The sequence below is a fragment of the Phodopus roborovskii genome, unplaced genomic scaffold (genome assembly GCF_943737965.1).
Source record: "Phodopus roborovskii unplaced genomic scaffold, PHOROB, whole genome shotgun sequence".
Taxonomy (NCBI): Eukaryota; Metazoa; Chordata; class Mammalia; order Rodentia; family Cricetidae; genus Phodopus; species Phodopus roborovskii.
Window position 1 is genome coordinate 58,404,801 of NW_026126407.1, and position 15,043 is coordinate 58,419,843.

General features: G+C 47.2%; 1 protein-coding gene across 2 annotated transcripts in view; it reads left to right on the forward strand.

The window, feature by feature from the left end:
- The first annotated feature begins 3,209 nt into the window (after positions 1 to 3,209).
- The window catches only part of Shisa9 (shisa family member 9), a 302,170-nt gene continuing 290,336 nt past the window's right edge, over positions 3,210 to 15,043 (forward strand). Inside the window, exon 1 of one of the 2 annotated variants that reach the window (XM_051181450.1) lies at positions 3,210 to 4,257. In XM_051181450.1, the coding sequence (XP_051037407.1) occupies positions 3,572 to 4,257 (686 nt within the window). In that variant the 5' untranslated portion in view covers positions 3,210 to 3,571. The remainder of the gene's footprint in view (positions 4,258 to 15,043) is intronic. The other variant, XM_051181451.1, reaches the window with a different exon arrangement.

Genomic DNA, 15,043 nt, shown 5'->3' on the forward strand with positions numbered 1-15,043 from the left:
AGTCTCTGTTAATTAAAGCTGGGAGCAGCAGCCATGAGTCAAAGTCCTGAATGCAGAGGCAGGTCCTGAAGTGGACTTTCCAATCTACACTTTGCCTAAAGTATTTTAAAAAACATGTTTCAAAGTGTCTTAAAGCCCTCATCTTTTACAATGGTATTACTGGTGTGGGTGTGAGTGCTTTTCTATGAGATTGCTGTAAAGGATGACCAGATGTTGGTTGGTGAGCATCTAGTTGGTGGACAAGGTCAGGAATGGCAGACGCCTACATTAGTAGTTGGACAGCTTTAGCTTTACCACTTACTGGACAGAGCTCACAATTTCTTGGATCCTAGTAAGCCTGCTGGAGGGTCCCTTCACAAGCCCGAGTGAAGACATCTTTCAGTCTCACAGAGGTCATGATGGAAGAAACTATTCACTCATGTTTTGAGTATTTCTATCCTCTTCTGGTCTCAGGCAGAATGATTTTTTTTTAAAAGATTTCTGTCTTTCTCTCCACCTCTACTGTGTGTGTTGTGTGTGTGGGTGTGTGTATTCTTGTGGGTGTTGGTATGTATATGTACCAGTGCATGTTGATGACAAATAACATCCTTAAGTGTCATTCCTCAAGTGTTATTTTTTTTTTACAGATTTATCTTTTATGTGCATATGTGTTTGTCTGTGTGTGAATTTGTGTGTACCAAGTGCATGCAGGTTCCTGTGGAGGTAGAGTTTCATATACTTCAGTACTGGTGATATAAGTCACCTGATATGGGTCCTGAGACCCAAACCTTAGTCCTCTGCAAGAGTAGTAGGGGCTCTTAACTGCTCAGCCATCTCCCCAGTCCCACCATCTTGGTTTTTAAGACTATTTTTCTCATTGTTTGGAGATCTACAGGTAGGTTAGGCCAGCTGGCCAGCATGCCCCAGGGATCCACCTGTCTCACTTCTCCAGCACTGGGATTGATCATATCCACCATGCTCTGTCTTCTCATGTAGGTTCTGGGAATTGAACTCAGGTCCTTGTGCTTTGATGGCAAGTACTCTCCTGATTCATAACTTGTTAAAGATATCAAATAACTAAACATAGCTCATAACTAACTTTTGTTATGTGCTGAGGAACACAGATAACCACAGTCCTTTTAGTCACGTTATTTACATGGCAGTACTTGGAGACATTAAAAATATGAATAAATAATAGGAGTTGGATTGAGTGTCTGTGAAGAAGGCATAGGAAGTGACTAGGCCACAGGCTTTGGAAGCAGATTTCTTGACTCAAATGTCAATTCTAGCATTTACTCCACAAACTACCCTGGGTAGCTTCTTTCATTGTTTTGTGGCTAAGACAGTTTCTCCACTCTGCTACTGGGAAGATAATAATGGAGCCACTGGGCCCAGCGATTTCTCCACAAGCCCTCAGATTTACTGGTACTCAGTTAATTACTGATTTTTAATAAAAGTAAGCTGAGGGGCTACGATGCAGGCCACAGATAAATGTCAATTGCCATCAGCTATCATACTAACATCTGTGCTTGTGAGATGGACAAGAGGGTGGCAGGTGTGGGTACCTTCCACCCAATTCTGAGCTCTAGTTGTGAGGAAGCTGATGAATTAGGAGTCTCACCCTTTCCCAGATGGGAAATAGAGTCAGTCCCTGCTCTAAGGCCTGGTGTAGTCTATCAAGGTTGCATCTGTAAATCTTATTCCAAACATTAAAGGTGCCCTTCATTCAAAGGAATGGGGAGCTCAGCCAAATTCTTTGATTTGGAGAATTCTTGCCCCACAGTCCCAATAAACCCTCCCACACTTTTCCAATTACGGGGATCCCAACATACCATTTTACACATGGCCCAACTTCTTGGTATTTTGAAAATGTTCCCAAAGAGTCCTGCAGCTGAAGCCAAATAGAGGAGAGGACAGTGAGAGCATTACTTCCCTGGGCATCACTCAGCCCACTGCAAAGAGTATAATTTAAATTAAATTTAAATTAGTATAATTTAAAAACAAAACGTCAGGGTGTTAGGGATATAAATTTAGCTTAGCAGCTTTGATGCCAATCCTGTTTTAGGGGTTACTGGAGTCAAACAGAGGACAGGAAGAAGGGGGAGAAATGGGAGAGGGCCTATTGTGGATTCAGAGGAATTAGCTGAGAGAGAGAGAGAGAGAGAGAGAGAGAGAGAGAGAGAGAGAGAGAGAGAGAGAGAGAGAGATTTGGAAAGGCTGAGAAGAGATGTTGGGAGCCAAGGAAGCAAGCTCTGTGAAGAGAGGATGTCGGGGGGGGGGGAGGCTCTGTGGGGACAGGGGACAGGGGATAGCCTGCTGTGGAGACAGTCGCACAGGCTGCAGGAAAGACAGGGTGGCTGAGGATGCCTGCCCAGGCCTTGCGCTGCGCCAAAACTGCCAGCGCAGAGGAGGCGCCGCGGTGTGCCCTCCTGTGGAGCTTAGAGAATGCTGCGGAGGCGAAGAGGGGCAGAAGGCTGCAGGTCCTAGAGGCTAGGCGAGTTACTAGAAGACATCTTCCAGGACGAGCCACTGCCTTGGGTTTATCCACTGGCTACCTCCCCAGACCCTTGGGCTTCTTTAATGAGTTCCCATGCTCCTCTTCTGGGATGCTTACCACAGCCCAGGGGCTGGACACTTCACCCACCTTCCCAGTTCAGCCTCTATCTTCTCTGTCCAAGGACTCAAACCATCCCGGGCTCGCGACAGGCGACAGGGCGCATTCCCGGGAAGGGCAAGGTGGTAACCGCCCGTTCGGGAAGGGGAGGACGACCCTGTCTATACTGCATCTAGTGTGTCTTAAGAGTGTGCAAGCCATCTAGTCTGTCCCGATTCTCCCCGAGTTACCCCTTCCCTGATCTACAGATTGCAACCGCAGCTCCTGCGCACGCACCTCTTGGGAGGTGGGGTGGGGTGGGGGTGGGGTGGGGGTGGGGGAAAGCCGCGGGCGGAGCCACCTCTAAGCCCTTGCTTGGGGGTGAGCCGCACCTTTCTCCCCGAGAGGGTGCCAGAGGTCCTGGCCGAGGTTCTCTCCACCTGCCGGGAAATCCTAGCTGCTCTTCCGAACCTGGCGGCTGCGGAGCTCATTGCTCCTACCAGAGCACTCTCTGCACGCCCCCAACTCGCCCCCGCCCGCCCGCCCGAGTCACCTCTTCCCGCGACCCCGCCCCTTTCGAGATCGCGCCCGCCCCCTCCCCCACGCGCGCCTCCTCTACCCGTCCTCCTCCCCTTCCCCCTTCCCTCTGGCCCTCCCTTCATTCCACAAGTGTCGCTTTGCTCTCTCCAGCGCACTTGGCGAGCTGGAGAGGTGAAAAGCATCCTGCGAGCGAGCGGACGTGGGAGCCGAGTCCCAGGCGGCAGGCGGAGGGGAGTTACGGACACACCGACTCTCCCCGGCTCTCCGCCCCCGCCTCCCCCGGTGGCCTGCAGGACCTGCACCCCGCGCTGGCCTCCGCTCCTGCTTCGTCCCCGCCCGGCCCGGGCGCGCTCCTCCCCGGCCAGCCCCCTTCTCAGAGCGCGTCGCGCTGGAGGCAAACGCAGGCTGAGCCGAGCGTAGTGGCCGCCGACCACCGAGTGCCCCGCGCCGCCTCCCTGCATGTGCGGCCAGCGGCGGCCCGCAGCCCCCGCCACCAACCTCGGCAGCTTCGGCCGCGCGTCCAGAGGCGGCGGCAGCGGCTCCAGCGGCGGGCGAGCGCTCCAGCCCGGGCTGGGAGACATGATGCGCCGAGTCCTCCGGCTGCTCCTCGGCTGCTTCCTCACCGAGCTGTGCGCCCGCGTGTGCCGGGCGCAGGAGAGAGCTGGGCACGGGCAGCTGGCTCAACTGGGCGGCGTGCTGCTGCTCACAGGGGGCAACCGCTCTGGGGCCGCCTCCGGAGAGGTAGGTGAGGGCGTCGGGGGATCGGACGCACCGCCGACTCGGGCGCCCACGCCGGACTCCTGTCGGGGCTACTTCGATGTCATGGGCCAGTGGGACCCACCGTTCAACTGCAGCTCGGGCGACTTCATCTTTTGCTGCGGGACTTGTGGCTTCCGGTTCTGCTGTACGTTTAAGAAGCGGCGACTGAACCAGAGCACCTGTACCAACTACGACACACCGCTCTGGCTCAACACCGGCAAGCCCCCGGCGCGGAAGGATGACCCCCTGCACGACCCCACCAAGGACAAGACCAATCTGATTGTCTACATCATCTGCGGGGTGGTGGCTGTCATGGTGCTGGTGGGCATCTTCACCAAGCTGGGGCTGGAGAAAGCGCACCGGCCCCAAAGGGAACACATGTCCAGGTGGGCTGCCTCCCCTTCGCCCTCCTCGTGGGTTCACTTTCCTTTCCCTCCCATCCCAGCATCCCTAGCCATGGCTCTCCCCACCCCAACGTTTCCTATTGGGGAATGTCACCCAGGACAACAACTTTCGCTAGCAGTATGAGCAGAGGCTCTGAGCTTAGCACAGGTGGGGGTGAACGCCAAGTGTGAAGGGGGAAGGCCACTTCCCTCCCTTGCCCACTTGCTATCTCCTCTCACCAGAGAGTGGTGGGACTTGAAACACAGCCGGGTCTCCAAACTCTGGGGTTTTGGGGAAGAGGATCCATTGATTCTAGATGCTCCTCTCTAGGTAAACAGAGGCAGGCGAAGTTAAAAGGGAGGGTGAGAGTGTGATCCTTCGTACGCGTGTGTGATGGAGGAAGGGGGAAGGGAATGAGTGCCTCCTGCAACTCGTACACTAGCGAAAACGACGCAAAGGAGAGGGAGAGTGCAGGAAGGAGTGAGGACAAAAGCCTCCTTGGAGCTGGCCGCTTTGCTTTCCCAGTGCTTTGATAGCCCATGATTGGAACCTCATCTCTCCCCTCCGTCATTTTCTCCCTCAACGTCTATCTTTATGCTGCAGCCATCACAGCGCTGAGCCCCTTGCCTGGGTTGGAGCTGCCTCTGAGGCCACCCTCCTCCACCTTCCAAGCACCTTGATTCGTCAACTTTGCTTTTCCCTTTATTATGCAAGTCCCAACATAGGGCAAAGTCGCAGCAGATGGGAGAAATCATTTGGGGATTAATGGAGAGCTATTAGCTTTTTTTGTGTAACCCCTTTCCTGGATGTCTAAATTGATTCCCAGAACTCAATAACTTTGGAGAAGAAGGATTCAGACTTGAGCCCAGCCTCAGGGGAAAGATGAGGGGTTAGTGTGAAGCCTGGGGAGAGAGATGAAACGATAAACTACCATAAGGGCCAGTTGACAGTGGGATGGCTAAAGCAAAAGCTGACTCTGAGTCTGGGCATTGAAGTCCCTGTGATCTTTCACCCTCCAGTCTACTTCACCTCCACCCCCACTAGGGTCCTGTGTGTGTGCATGTGCTCGCAGTTGTGTGCATGTGTGTGTATGCCTGAGTGTGCATGCACTCGATCCATGTACTTGCCTAAAAATCTGAACAAAGAGACCCACCAAAAATAGTCGAAGGAACATCACCACCTCACTAGTAATTATTTTCTATTTATATGTGGAAGAGTATCCAATGAGTTATTCTTTTCCCAAAGATAAGAGATTTGGAGGGGAAGGTGGGGAAGGTTTGATCAGTTTGGGTTAGTGAGGAGGACTAGGTAGATGGTATGGTCTTGGAGCACAAAAGTAACCTAGCAGGGGGTCCAGGAAACCAGGACCAAAAGAGTAAGACACTGGCCCAGCCTATCTCCTGCTACCCCAAGGTGCCCTGTCAACTAACTTCAGCTTCCAGGTGGGTTCTCTTAAGGAGAGTTCTATCCAGGGAAGTATCCATGTCATTGTTAGGGTGGGGGTGAGAAATGGATGCAGATCCTGTGACCATTGTGTTGCTGTGTAGGGAGCTAGTGCTCAGACAGGTAGGTTGCCTTGCTGACAACTGGGACTGAAATTCCCACCATGCCTTTTTGCTGAGTTCTCAAGTCTCCCTTTTGGGGATTTGGTGACAAGAGGAACTACTGTTTTCAGATCTGTGAGAGAGGTCTATGCTGCCACAGCTTCAAGTTTTCTTAGATTGGGTGTTCTGGTCAAACCTGTCCTGATCCCTTATCTCAGGCAGCTCCTTTGGAGGTACTGACTCCAGTTTTTCTGCAAGTTCTAGACAAGGTCTGTTTAGAGGCAACATCTGACATAGCAGCAACTTGACTCACTCTTCCTAAAAACATTTGGGGTTCTAGAATGCAGTGGATTCCTGACTTTGGAAAGGCAGAAGACACGATTATGTTACTGGCAGCTTCTTAGGCATGCTTTTCATGCTTGCTGCTGTTTGAGACCACCTATATTGCTTAAAGTCCCTATTGTGGGGGGGCACCTTTGACTTTAAATTAGAATGTGGAGTGGGAGCCAAATACCATTGGGCTGGCAAAGCTCTCTGGGTGATTCTGTGAAGGGAAAAGAATGAACACCTGCTAAGCACAGGGCTGGGTGCCAGGGATTGTAAGGTAGTTTTGTGTGTGTGTGTGTGTGTGTGTGTGTGTGTGTGTGTGTGTGTGTGTTGTGTTGTGTTGTGTGTGTGTGTGTGTGTGTGTAAAAACTCAGTTCTCACAGCTAGCCTATGAGACAGCTGTTACATTTAATCTCCTGTTTATATAGGAGACAATCATGAAGTGGCTTTGCTCAAAGTCACACAATTAGAAGACAGTCGTGCTGTCCATAGTAATACTGGATTGAACTCACTTGCATCTGGATCATATGTTTTCAGGCCCAGCATCAGAATCTGGGGAGCTTCCCAAGGTACAGACTTTTAATTCTTGCTTTGGAGATCGAGAGTCAGTATGTTTGGAGTGGGCCCCAGATGTCTCCTTTAACACCCTCTTTCAGTGAATATGATATCCAGGAGAAACACTGGCCTTAAGTTTGGAAATATTTTCCAATGGTAGGAAGATCAGAGTTAATCCAAGAGAACATCGAAGAGCAGTGTGACTCTCTGCATTCTGTAGCTTGTTTTCCCCACTTGTATAACCTTCCTGTGGCACCCGGGCTGCCCCAGGTCCTTCAGGATGCATCACGTGCTGCTTTTGTACTTAATCATTTGGAACCCATTGTGGCAAAGGCTCATTAGCTTCTGCCTTATGGTGCTAAGATCTTCCAGCAGGGACCAGTGCCTCAAGCTTAGTAGAAAAGAAGCTGCTCTGAGGCGAGGCATATTCCAGGTGAAGTTAACCTGCCAACCACAGCCTCTTGGTGTCTGTCAGGAGCTGCAGGATGCAGTCATGGGTTTTTTCTTATGTCACCTGGGAAGCACCTGGTCAAGGACATAAAGGTGGTAGTATTCCTCTGCACACTTCATCCTGGTGACCAGGAAACTTGTGTTTTCCAGTGGAGGCCACCAGCATATCAAATGCACATTTAGATTCTTGGCATATGGCCCACTTCCCTCTGGGCAGTTGAGGATGGAAAAAGAAGAGAAGCACAGCCATCAGGAAGGGTGGAGAGAACCCATGCCATCATGTAAGGACTGTACATGTGCATGGGCTAGGGAGATGGTTCAGTGAGGAAGAGTGCTTGCTGTGCAGTCATGAGGACCTGGGTTCAAATCTCAGCACCCACATAAAAAGCTGAGCACTGTGGTGAATGGCTGTAACCCTAGAGCTAGAGGTGGAGACAAGTGGGTCCCAGGGCCTTGCTGTCTAGTCAGTCTAACCAACTGGTGAGATCCAGGTATAGTGAGATACTCCATTCCCAATGTAAAATGGAGAGAATAGAAGAGAGTATTCAGACATTGACCTCTGGTTTCCACATGTCCCCACACAGAGTCAAGTGCAGCTCTCTCCCCCCACAGACATATAACACTGAAGGAGGGCGGGGCAGGGGGGATGAAAGTCATGGATGCATTGCCGTAGCACCATGGTAGCAGCTATAGGCAGCCCCTGTTTTTGGACAATATGACTGCAATGCTGGCTAACCATTTAAACCTCCTGCAAAGTGTTAGTTACTATTTATGTATCTTAGAAGTTTTTTGCGTATTGTTTTGAGACAGAGACTGACTGTGTGGCCCAGGCAGCCCCCCTCAACTTTTAGTCTTTCACCCCAGGTTCCCAGCGAATGGGTTCACAGGTGTGTGCCACCATATGTTTCTACTATGAGAAAATTTAAACATTCAAAAACCTTGAAGGGAATATGAGGAGCTTTAGGACATCTTTTGCTTGATCACAGCCTGTCACCCCTGGCACTATTTATCAGAGTTGGATAAGAACCCATGTGGTGGGAACTGCCTTGCATATTGTAGGGTGTTTGGCAACATCCTTGAGCCCTACCCATTGAGTAAATGACACCTGCCATGACAGTAGAAAATGTCACTACACACTGTCATATAACACGAAAGAGTAAAATTCCCCCCCCCCAGTGAGAACCACTAATCTTAATTAAACTAGCTTTACAGTGTTGTCAAATTTGCTCCATTTCAGGCTTTCTTGTTGTTTCTTTTGACCTTTATTCCCCTTCCTTCCATTCACTCCCCTCCCTTCCATTTTAATCTCCTTTCTCCCTTCCCCCCTCCTTTTCTCTTTCTACTTCCTTCCCTCTTCCCTTCTTCCTCTGCCTTCTTCCTTCCTATCCCCCTTCAGCTGAACCATTTGAAAATAAGTTTCAGACACAGCATTCAGTCCCACATACTTAAAGCATGGGTCTTCTAAGACCAAGAACATTTCCCACACAGTACAAGTCCATTATCATAACTTACAAAGAGAACAACAACAACAAAATACCATACTGTCACTATTTGTCCAATCTTATTAAAGTCTCCTCATACCCTAAATGGCCTTCAGAGTTAAGTCTGGATCTGGTAAAGAGGTATTGTATTAAGCTGTGAAATCTCTTTGGTCCCTAATATTCACACTGTTTTAAAACCAACTCCCAAGTTAGCTAGTACTGAAGAGCTGGGATTCTCAGAGAATTCCAGTTTCTGATTCCTCTGGCCAGTTTGGGAGATCTTGTAATCCATACCTACAGTCTTCACATAGCAGCACTGATTGTGGCTGGGTGGTGACTGTCCCCTTTAGAGAATCCTTTCAACTAACTTTATCATGTCACCTGTGAACCTGGGAGCATCAGGAGCCTGTGTGAATGGCACATGCTCCCAGCAGATCTAGTGAAGCCTTAATATTAGTGTGACCTTGGGAAGGTTGCTTCACCTCTCTGAGAGTCCAGTTCTCATCTGAAGGTTGTGAAACCACAGAGAGGCAGACTTGGAAGTGATTAACATATCTAGAGTCACCACCCAGCATCCTTCTTGTTGGAATCCCTTGTTCACTGAAGAGGGTGAGTTGCAGTTTGCACTACAGTAACCAGTCTGTACTTTGTACTCTGTGGCAGTGGCCAAGTCTAACCTCTGGATTTGCATTTCCATCTGATCAGCGAAGCTGGCAACCTCTGAACAGGAGGGATGGCTTGTGTGGGACTAGAAGAAATGTATTGCGAAGTGCTGTCTGGGGGATGTCGAAGAACCCGTGTTAGATTTGCAATTTTGCCACAAGCTTATGTGTAAATTCTCATTTAATTTCACACCCTTCCCCCACAAGGTAGCTTCTATGACAGTCTGCCGTTTACAAAGGCAGAGACTGCTTTCCAAGAGGGTGAATAAGCACCCAGTGAGCTAGAGGAGTCTTATTTTAAACCCAGACCAAAGCCTTGGCCACTAGGCTGCACCGTGCTGGAGTGTGGATTCTCCAGTTTTCTCAGATCCCAAAGAAGTGCCCAGTGTCCCAAAAATAGCACCATGCATCAGGGCCTGCTCTAGGAGTCAGTATGAGATCACATTTGGTAATATTTATGTATCTGCCCTGGCAGGTTTAGAGTTGGTACAAGTGTTGGGGAAGCAACCTTGAGGGCAGAAGCATATGTTTGAAGCTCTTTCTCCTTGAAGCCAGTAGGAAACACATGTTGTTTTTCCTACCTTCAAACAGAATAAAAAAAATCCAAGTCAGAAAAATATAAATCCATGTGGGCAAATGATATAGCAGTGTCCTGTGTGATTAAAAAGAAAAAAATGGGTTAGAAAATCCATAGTCCTTTGCAAAGACATAACACGGAGTGGTAACTGTCCTCTTTTGGGGCTTTCCTGTGACCATGACCCTCCTGCTTGACATTTTTTTGAGCATTTGTGGTTATTTCATGGCTTTCCTTGCTGAAGAAGCCCCTGTGTGCTGACCACAGATGTCTCTATTTTTCTTGCAGGGCACATTTGCTTCTCTCTGGGGATTGAAAAACAGCGTTACAGATCATAACTTATAAAGCCAAATGTGCACATTTTGGCTATAGAGTTTGATAATCTTTGGTATTTGTTTGCACTAGTGTAACTACCACTCTAGAGACTTTGACTGTGACCATTGTCCTTGTGTTCTGAACAATGAATGAAGTTTCTTGTGCAAGAGATTTTGGTGTTCAGGACATGAGTTTGGAATGTGGCTTTGCTGTTAGGGAACTTGCCTTGTGTGCATGGAGTCTTGGATGTGAGCCCCATAAAACCAGACATAAAACCAGGCATGGTGGTGCACACCTATTCTCCCAGTTCTGGGGTGGGGGATGAGGAGGTAGAATAACCAGTAGTTCAAGGTCACCCCTAGCTACATAGGGAATTTGAGGCCAGCCTTTAATACATGAGACCCTGTCTCAAAACAAAATATACCCACCAAAAACAAACAAGCAAAGAAGAAAGCAATCTTCTCCAAAGTTTCGACTTGGACTCCTGGGGGCTTTCAGGCAAGGGACTATAGCTTTCTGTTTGGAAATAATGACATCTGCTTTCTGTGTCAGAAAGAACAGTGATTTAATGTTTCCGTTTTGTCACATCTATAAGGATTCAGGCATTTTTCTGGCCTGCCCCTGTCACCCGCCAGAATGCATTCAGGCAGTACCCTGGTCAGCCAAGGTGCAAAGGACCCTTTAAAAGAAATGTCTTTGCTCCCCTTTCAGCTCCCTCTTTCCTGCTGTTTCCCTGGGACAGGCAGGATTTTTCCCTGTCAGCCCCTTCTCTTCCGTCCTTTCTCTGTGTCTGTCTCTTTACCTCTTTTTTCTTTCAGCCCCCGTTCCTCTTGCCCCATCCACCCCCACCCCCCCACCCCACCTCTGCTCAGTCACCCTTGTTTGCCATGGAATCCTCTATCAAGATCCCTCTCAAATTATCCTAACGCCAACAACAGGCCATGCTCATTCCCATCTCAGATCTGTCTCTTTGGCTCACTCCTCTTCCATTAGATATTAGAGCTCAAGTGGCACATCCTCACATTGAGGCTCCGGTTATAATGTTCCCTTCTCCAGGAAGTCCTCTGACCTCTCATGCTGAGCTTCTCCACTTTTCCACATGTTCCAACTGAGTGCACAGTGTTGTTTTCTTCTCTTTGTAGCATGGTCTCAAAGTAAGCTACTGGTTTATCAGTTGATTGGTTTGTTATCTGTGTCTTCATTATTACTCACAGGAATGCAGGGACAGGCATCCCATACCTCTCTCCTGAGTACCTAATATAGAGAATTCTGTTTTACTTGGCACAAACCATCCCAACCCATCCATCCATTTATCTATTCATATATCTGTTTATCCATTTATCCATCCATTCATATATCCATCCATTTATCCATCCATCTTTTCATATATCCATCCACCTATAGGTCATCCATTTGTTCATTCACATATCAATCCATTCATTCATTTATATATTATTCATATCACATATCAATCCATTCATTCATTTATATATTATTCATATATCTACCTAATCATTTATCTGTTTATCTATATATCCATCCATCATCATCCATCCATTCATATACTTCCATCCATTCTTCATCCATCTAATGGATACTCATTTTTCTGGCCAGTTCTGAGCTAGAACTATGAGAGGACAGTGACAGACACAGATGCAATTCTTTCCCTCACAGAGCTGTTAGTCACATATTGGAGGGATAGGTATCACACAATGAAATGTACAAGAAAATTGATAAGTAGGTTGAAGCTTGCCAAATTGCCAATATTCAATCATTTTTCAACCACAAAGACACAGTTGTCATGGACTAGGTTAAGAGAATGTATATGGCAGGGGAAGGGAGGAAAGGAGTCTAAGTGTAGTTTCTTCTATGAGGGACACAAATGAGAGAATGATCCAGGAAACAGAATCAATATATCAAAAGCTTTCTTATACAGAATTATCAAGCCCAAAATTTAACAAGCTGCTATCTGAGGACAAGCCTGAAGGCTGACAGAGAGCATTCTACAGAACCAGGAAGAATCAGTGTTCAAGTTTCATGGCCATCTGGCAGAAAAATTCTGTTAGTTGAGAAAGGGTCAATCCTTTACTTTATTTAGACTCCTAAATATTGAATAAGGCCTACCCACATTACAATGTGAAATCTACCTTCCTCAGTTTACCAATTCCATGTTTATCTCATCCAAGAGTACTTTCTCAGAAGCACCCAGAAAATAGTTTTGTCAAACATCTTGGCACAATGTAGCCAAATTACTGTAGTACATACAGCATCAGCACCTGTAGTATCTTGATCTTTATGGACTAGCAGTATTGTCAGCTTGAGCAAATTTTTAGGTCCTATCTGAGTTACTGAATCAGAATTTTCATTTTAGTAAGATTTCCAGATAATCTTATGTCCTCTATAAGCACAATGAAGCTGAACAGACACCAGAACCGGGTGTCAAACCCTTCAGTGTTGGTTTGTTTTGTTTGTGATGAATAGATGATCCTTTCCCTGCTTAAAAATGTTTTAGTATGTATCCCATAAAATGCTCATTTTGTTAATTAGCATACACCAGAACCTATGCACAAGTATAAGGTGTATTGTAAAGCTTGCATGAGAAAGTTTTGTACTGTGTAGAAGGTGGGAAAAATAAAAATTATTTGAAGTCTGCAGTTAGTTGTGATGTCTTCCTGCTTCCACTAACTACAGTTCCAAGGCACTGTGTACACTAAAGATAATGTTCTACACACATAAATAAATCCGTGTTTTGAATGTGATTCTTGAGAGTTTGAGTTTTTTGCGGGGGGGGGGGATGACTTAGTTTGGATCTGAATGGACCACTCCCATTTTAACTTTGTGAACAGCTAATGGAGAGTAGAGTTGTTTGTACCTCCTCTTCCTTTCCCTCCTTTTCTCTCCTCTCCATCTCTCCCTCCATTACTGTCATTTCTTGCTTCCCTTCACCTTTGTTCTATTCTGCTTCCCATCTCCCTTTTCCCTCTGTCTGCTCTGCTTCTCAATGGGGACTCACTATGTAGCCTAGGATGGCCTTGAACTCCCCCATGTAACCCAGGGTAGCTTCAGAGTTACCATATTCCTGTCTGGGCAGGAATTCCCATTGCTGATTACCGGTGTGCAGCACCACACCTGGCCTACTGTGTTGTTACTATTGCAGCCTTGCCTTTGGCCTGTAGTTTTATAGAGGAAAGCTCTTCATTTAGCCATGTATCTGCTTCATGATGTTTATAATGTTCATGCCTGATCTAATGTTTATAATTTATTGTCTTGGTGAGGGTGTCTCTGGTGGCTACTTTCCCTGGTCCTTGGTCCCTGACTCCTGTCATCTGCTGTGTGAATCCAGCAGAGAATGGCATCGACACACAGAAGTGAACTGTTTTCTCATTTTAATGACCAAAAGCCATATTGGCATAGTCTTTTCCACTGGAATGAGCCAAGAATGCTGTTGATGCTCTGCATCCAGAACTGGATCTCTAGGTTTTGGTCCCACTGCATGCCTTATGAATGACAGCACTGGGAGACAGTTGCCTTTTGACTCTGAAGCTGGAGTATCACAGTTCCCAGTACCCAGAAGCTGCCCAGAGACCTGTGCCAGCTAGGTTGAAGGTTGCCACTCCAAACCCTTGCTTTGTGGTTCTCTGGAAAGCTTGAATATTTGGTACTTTGGGGGTGAGCCTGTGGGGAATTTGATGAAAGTTATGGCTTCTTTGCTCAAGAAAAAAAAAAGCAGCACAAACAAATTTTTCATTCAATTCCAGAGGAATTCAGCGATCCTTTGAAGCCCAGGATGAAGAGCCCGTTTAGAAGTGAAAAAGGCAAGTTAGGTTTGCAAGGCCCTGTTCTGCTCTCAGAGCTCCCCTTCCCTGAAGCCTTCCTGAATAGTTTCAGAACATGCCTATTGCACAGAGGTAGGAAGGGCATGAACTTTTATTTCAGACATTCAGGACTGGGACTCCACTGACTCCAGTGAGTGGTGGAGCTGAAGTGGGTAGTTCCTTGATCTTCAAAATGGGTTATGACAATCTATACCTTGTGATGTTTCCCCATTTGCCCTGTTCCAGCTTTATAGCTTGCTTGCCTAATTCTTCCCTATGTCCTGCCTGACATGTTATTTCTGTCACCTTCATGTGTGTGAGCTAGCTTTCTGTTACTGTAACAAACATCCAAGCTAATCAGTTTACACAGAGAACAGGTTTATTTTGGCTTACAGCCCTGGAGGTTTCAGGTCATAATATGTTGACCTTGGCAATGAGGTAGCATGCCTTGGCAGGAGCATGTGCTGGAGCACAGCTGTTCTCTTCATGAACAGAAAGGCAAACAGAACAGAAGACACCAGGTCCCACAATTCTTGAGGACATGCCTCCAATAACCTGAAGACCTCCAACTATCCCTGCCTTGTAAAGTTCTCACTATAATCCACAGTGTTAATGGAAACTGAACCTTTGACATACATCTTTGAGTCCACAGACTATGGCCTGACATGACCAGCCTATCTCTGTTCACTCAAGTCTCACTTCTTCATAGAATGCTGCCCTGGCATCTCTCCCTACCTCTCCCATTTTAAGATGCAATAATCTAATGAAGCACAAACTGCTTCCCCAACCAAAATCATTCCTTATCTGTTATTACTCAGTTCCCACATAGCTTCTGCATACATAATTGTACTTTCTCTTTATTGACTTGTTTATTCTAGACATTTGCTGTTAAAAAAAAAAATCCATAAAAACCCAGGATTTTTGTGTTTGCTTTCTCTTACTGGCCATAAGATTTTCAAGTTTATTCATGTTAGAGCTGGTGTCAGGGCTCCATTCTTCCTCTTCATGGCTGAGTAATATTCCATTTCAAACATTGCATTCTGCTTATCAGCTGATGGACATATG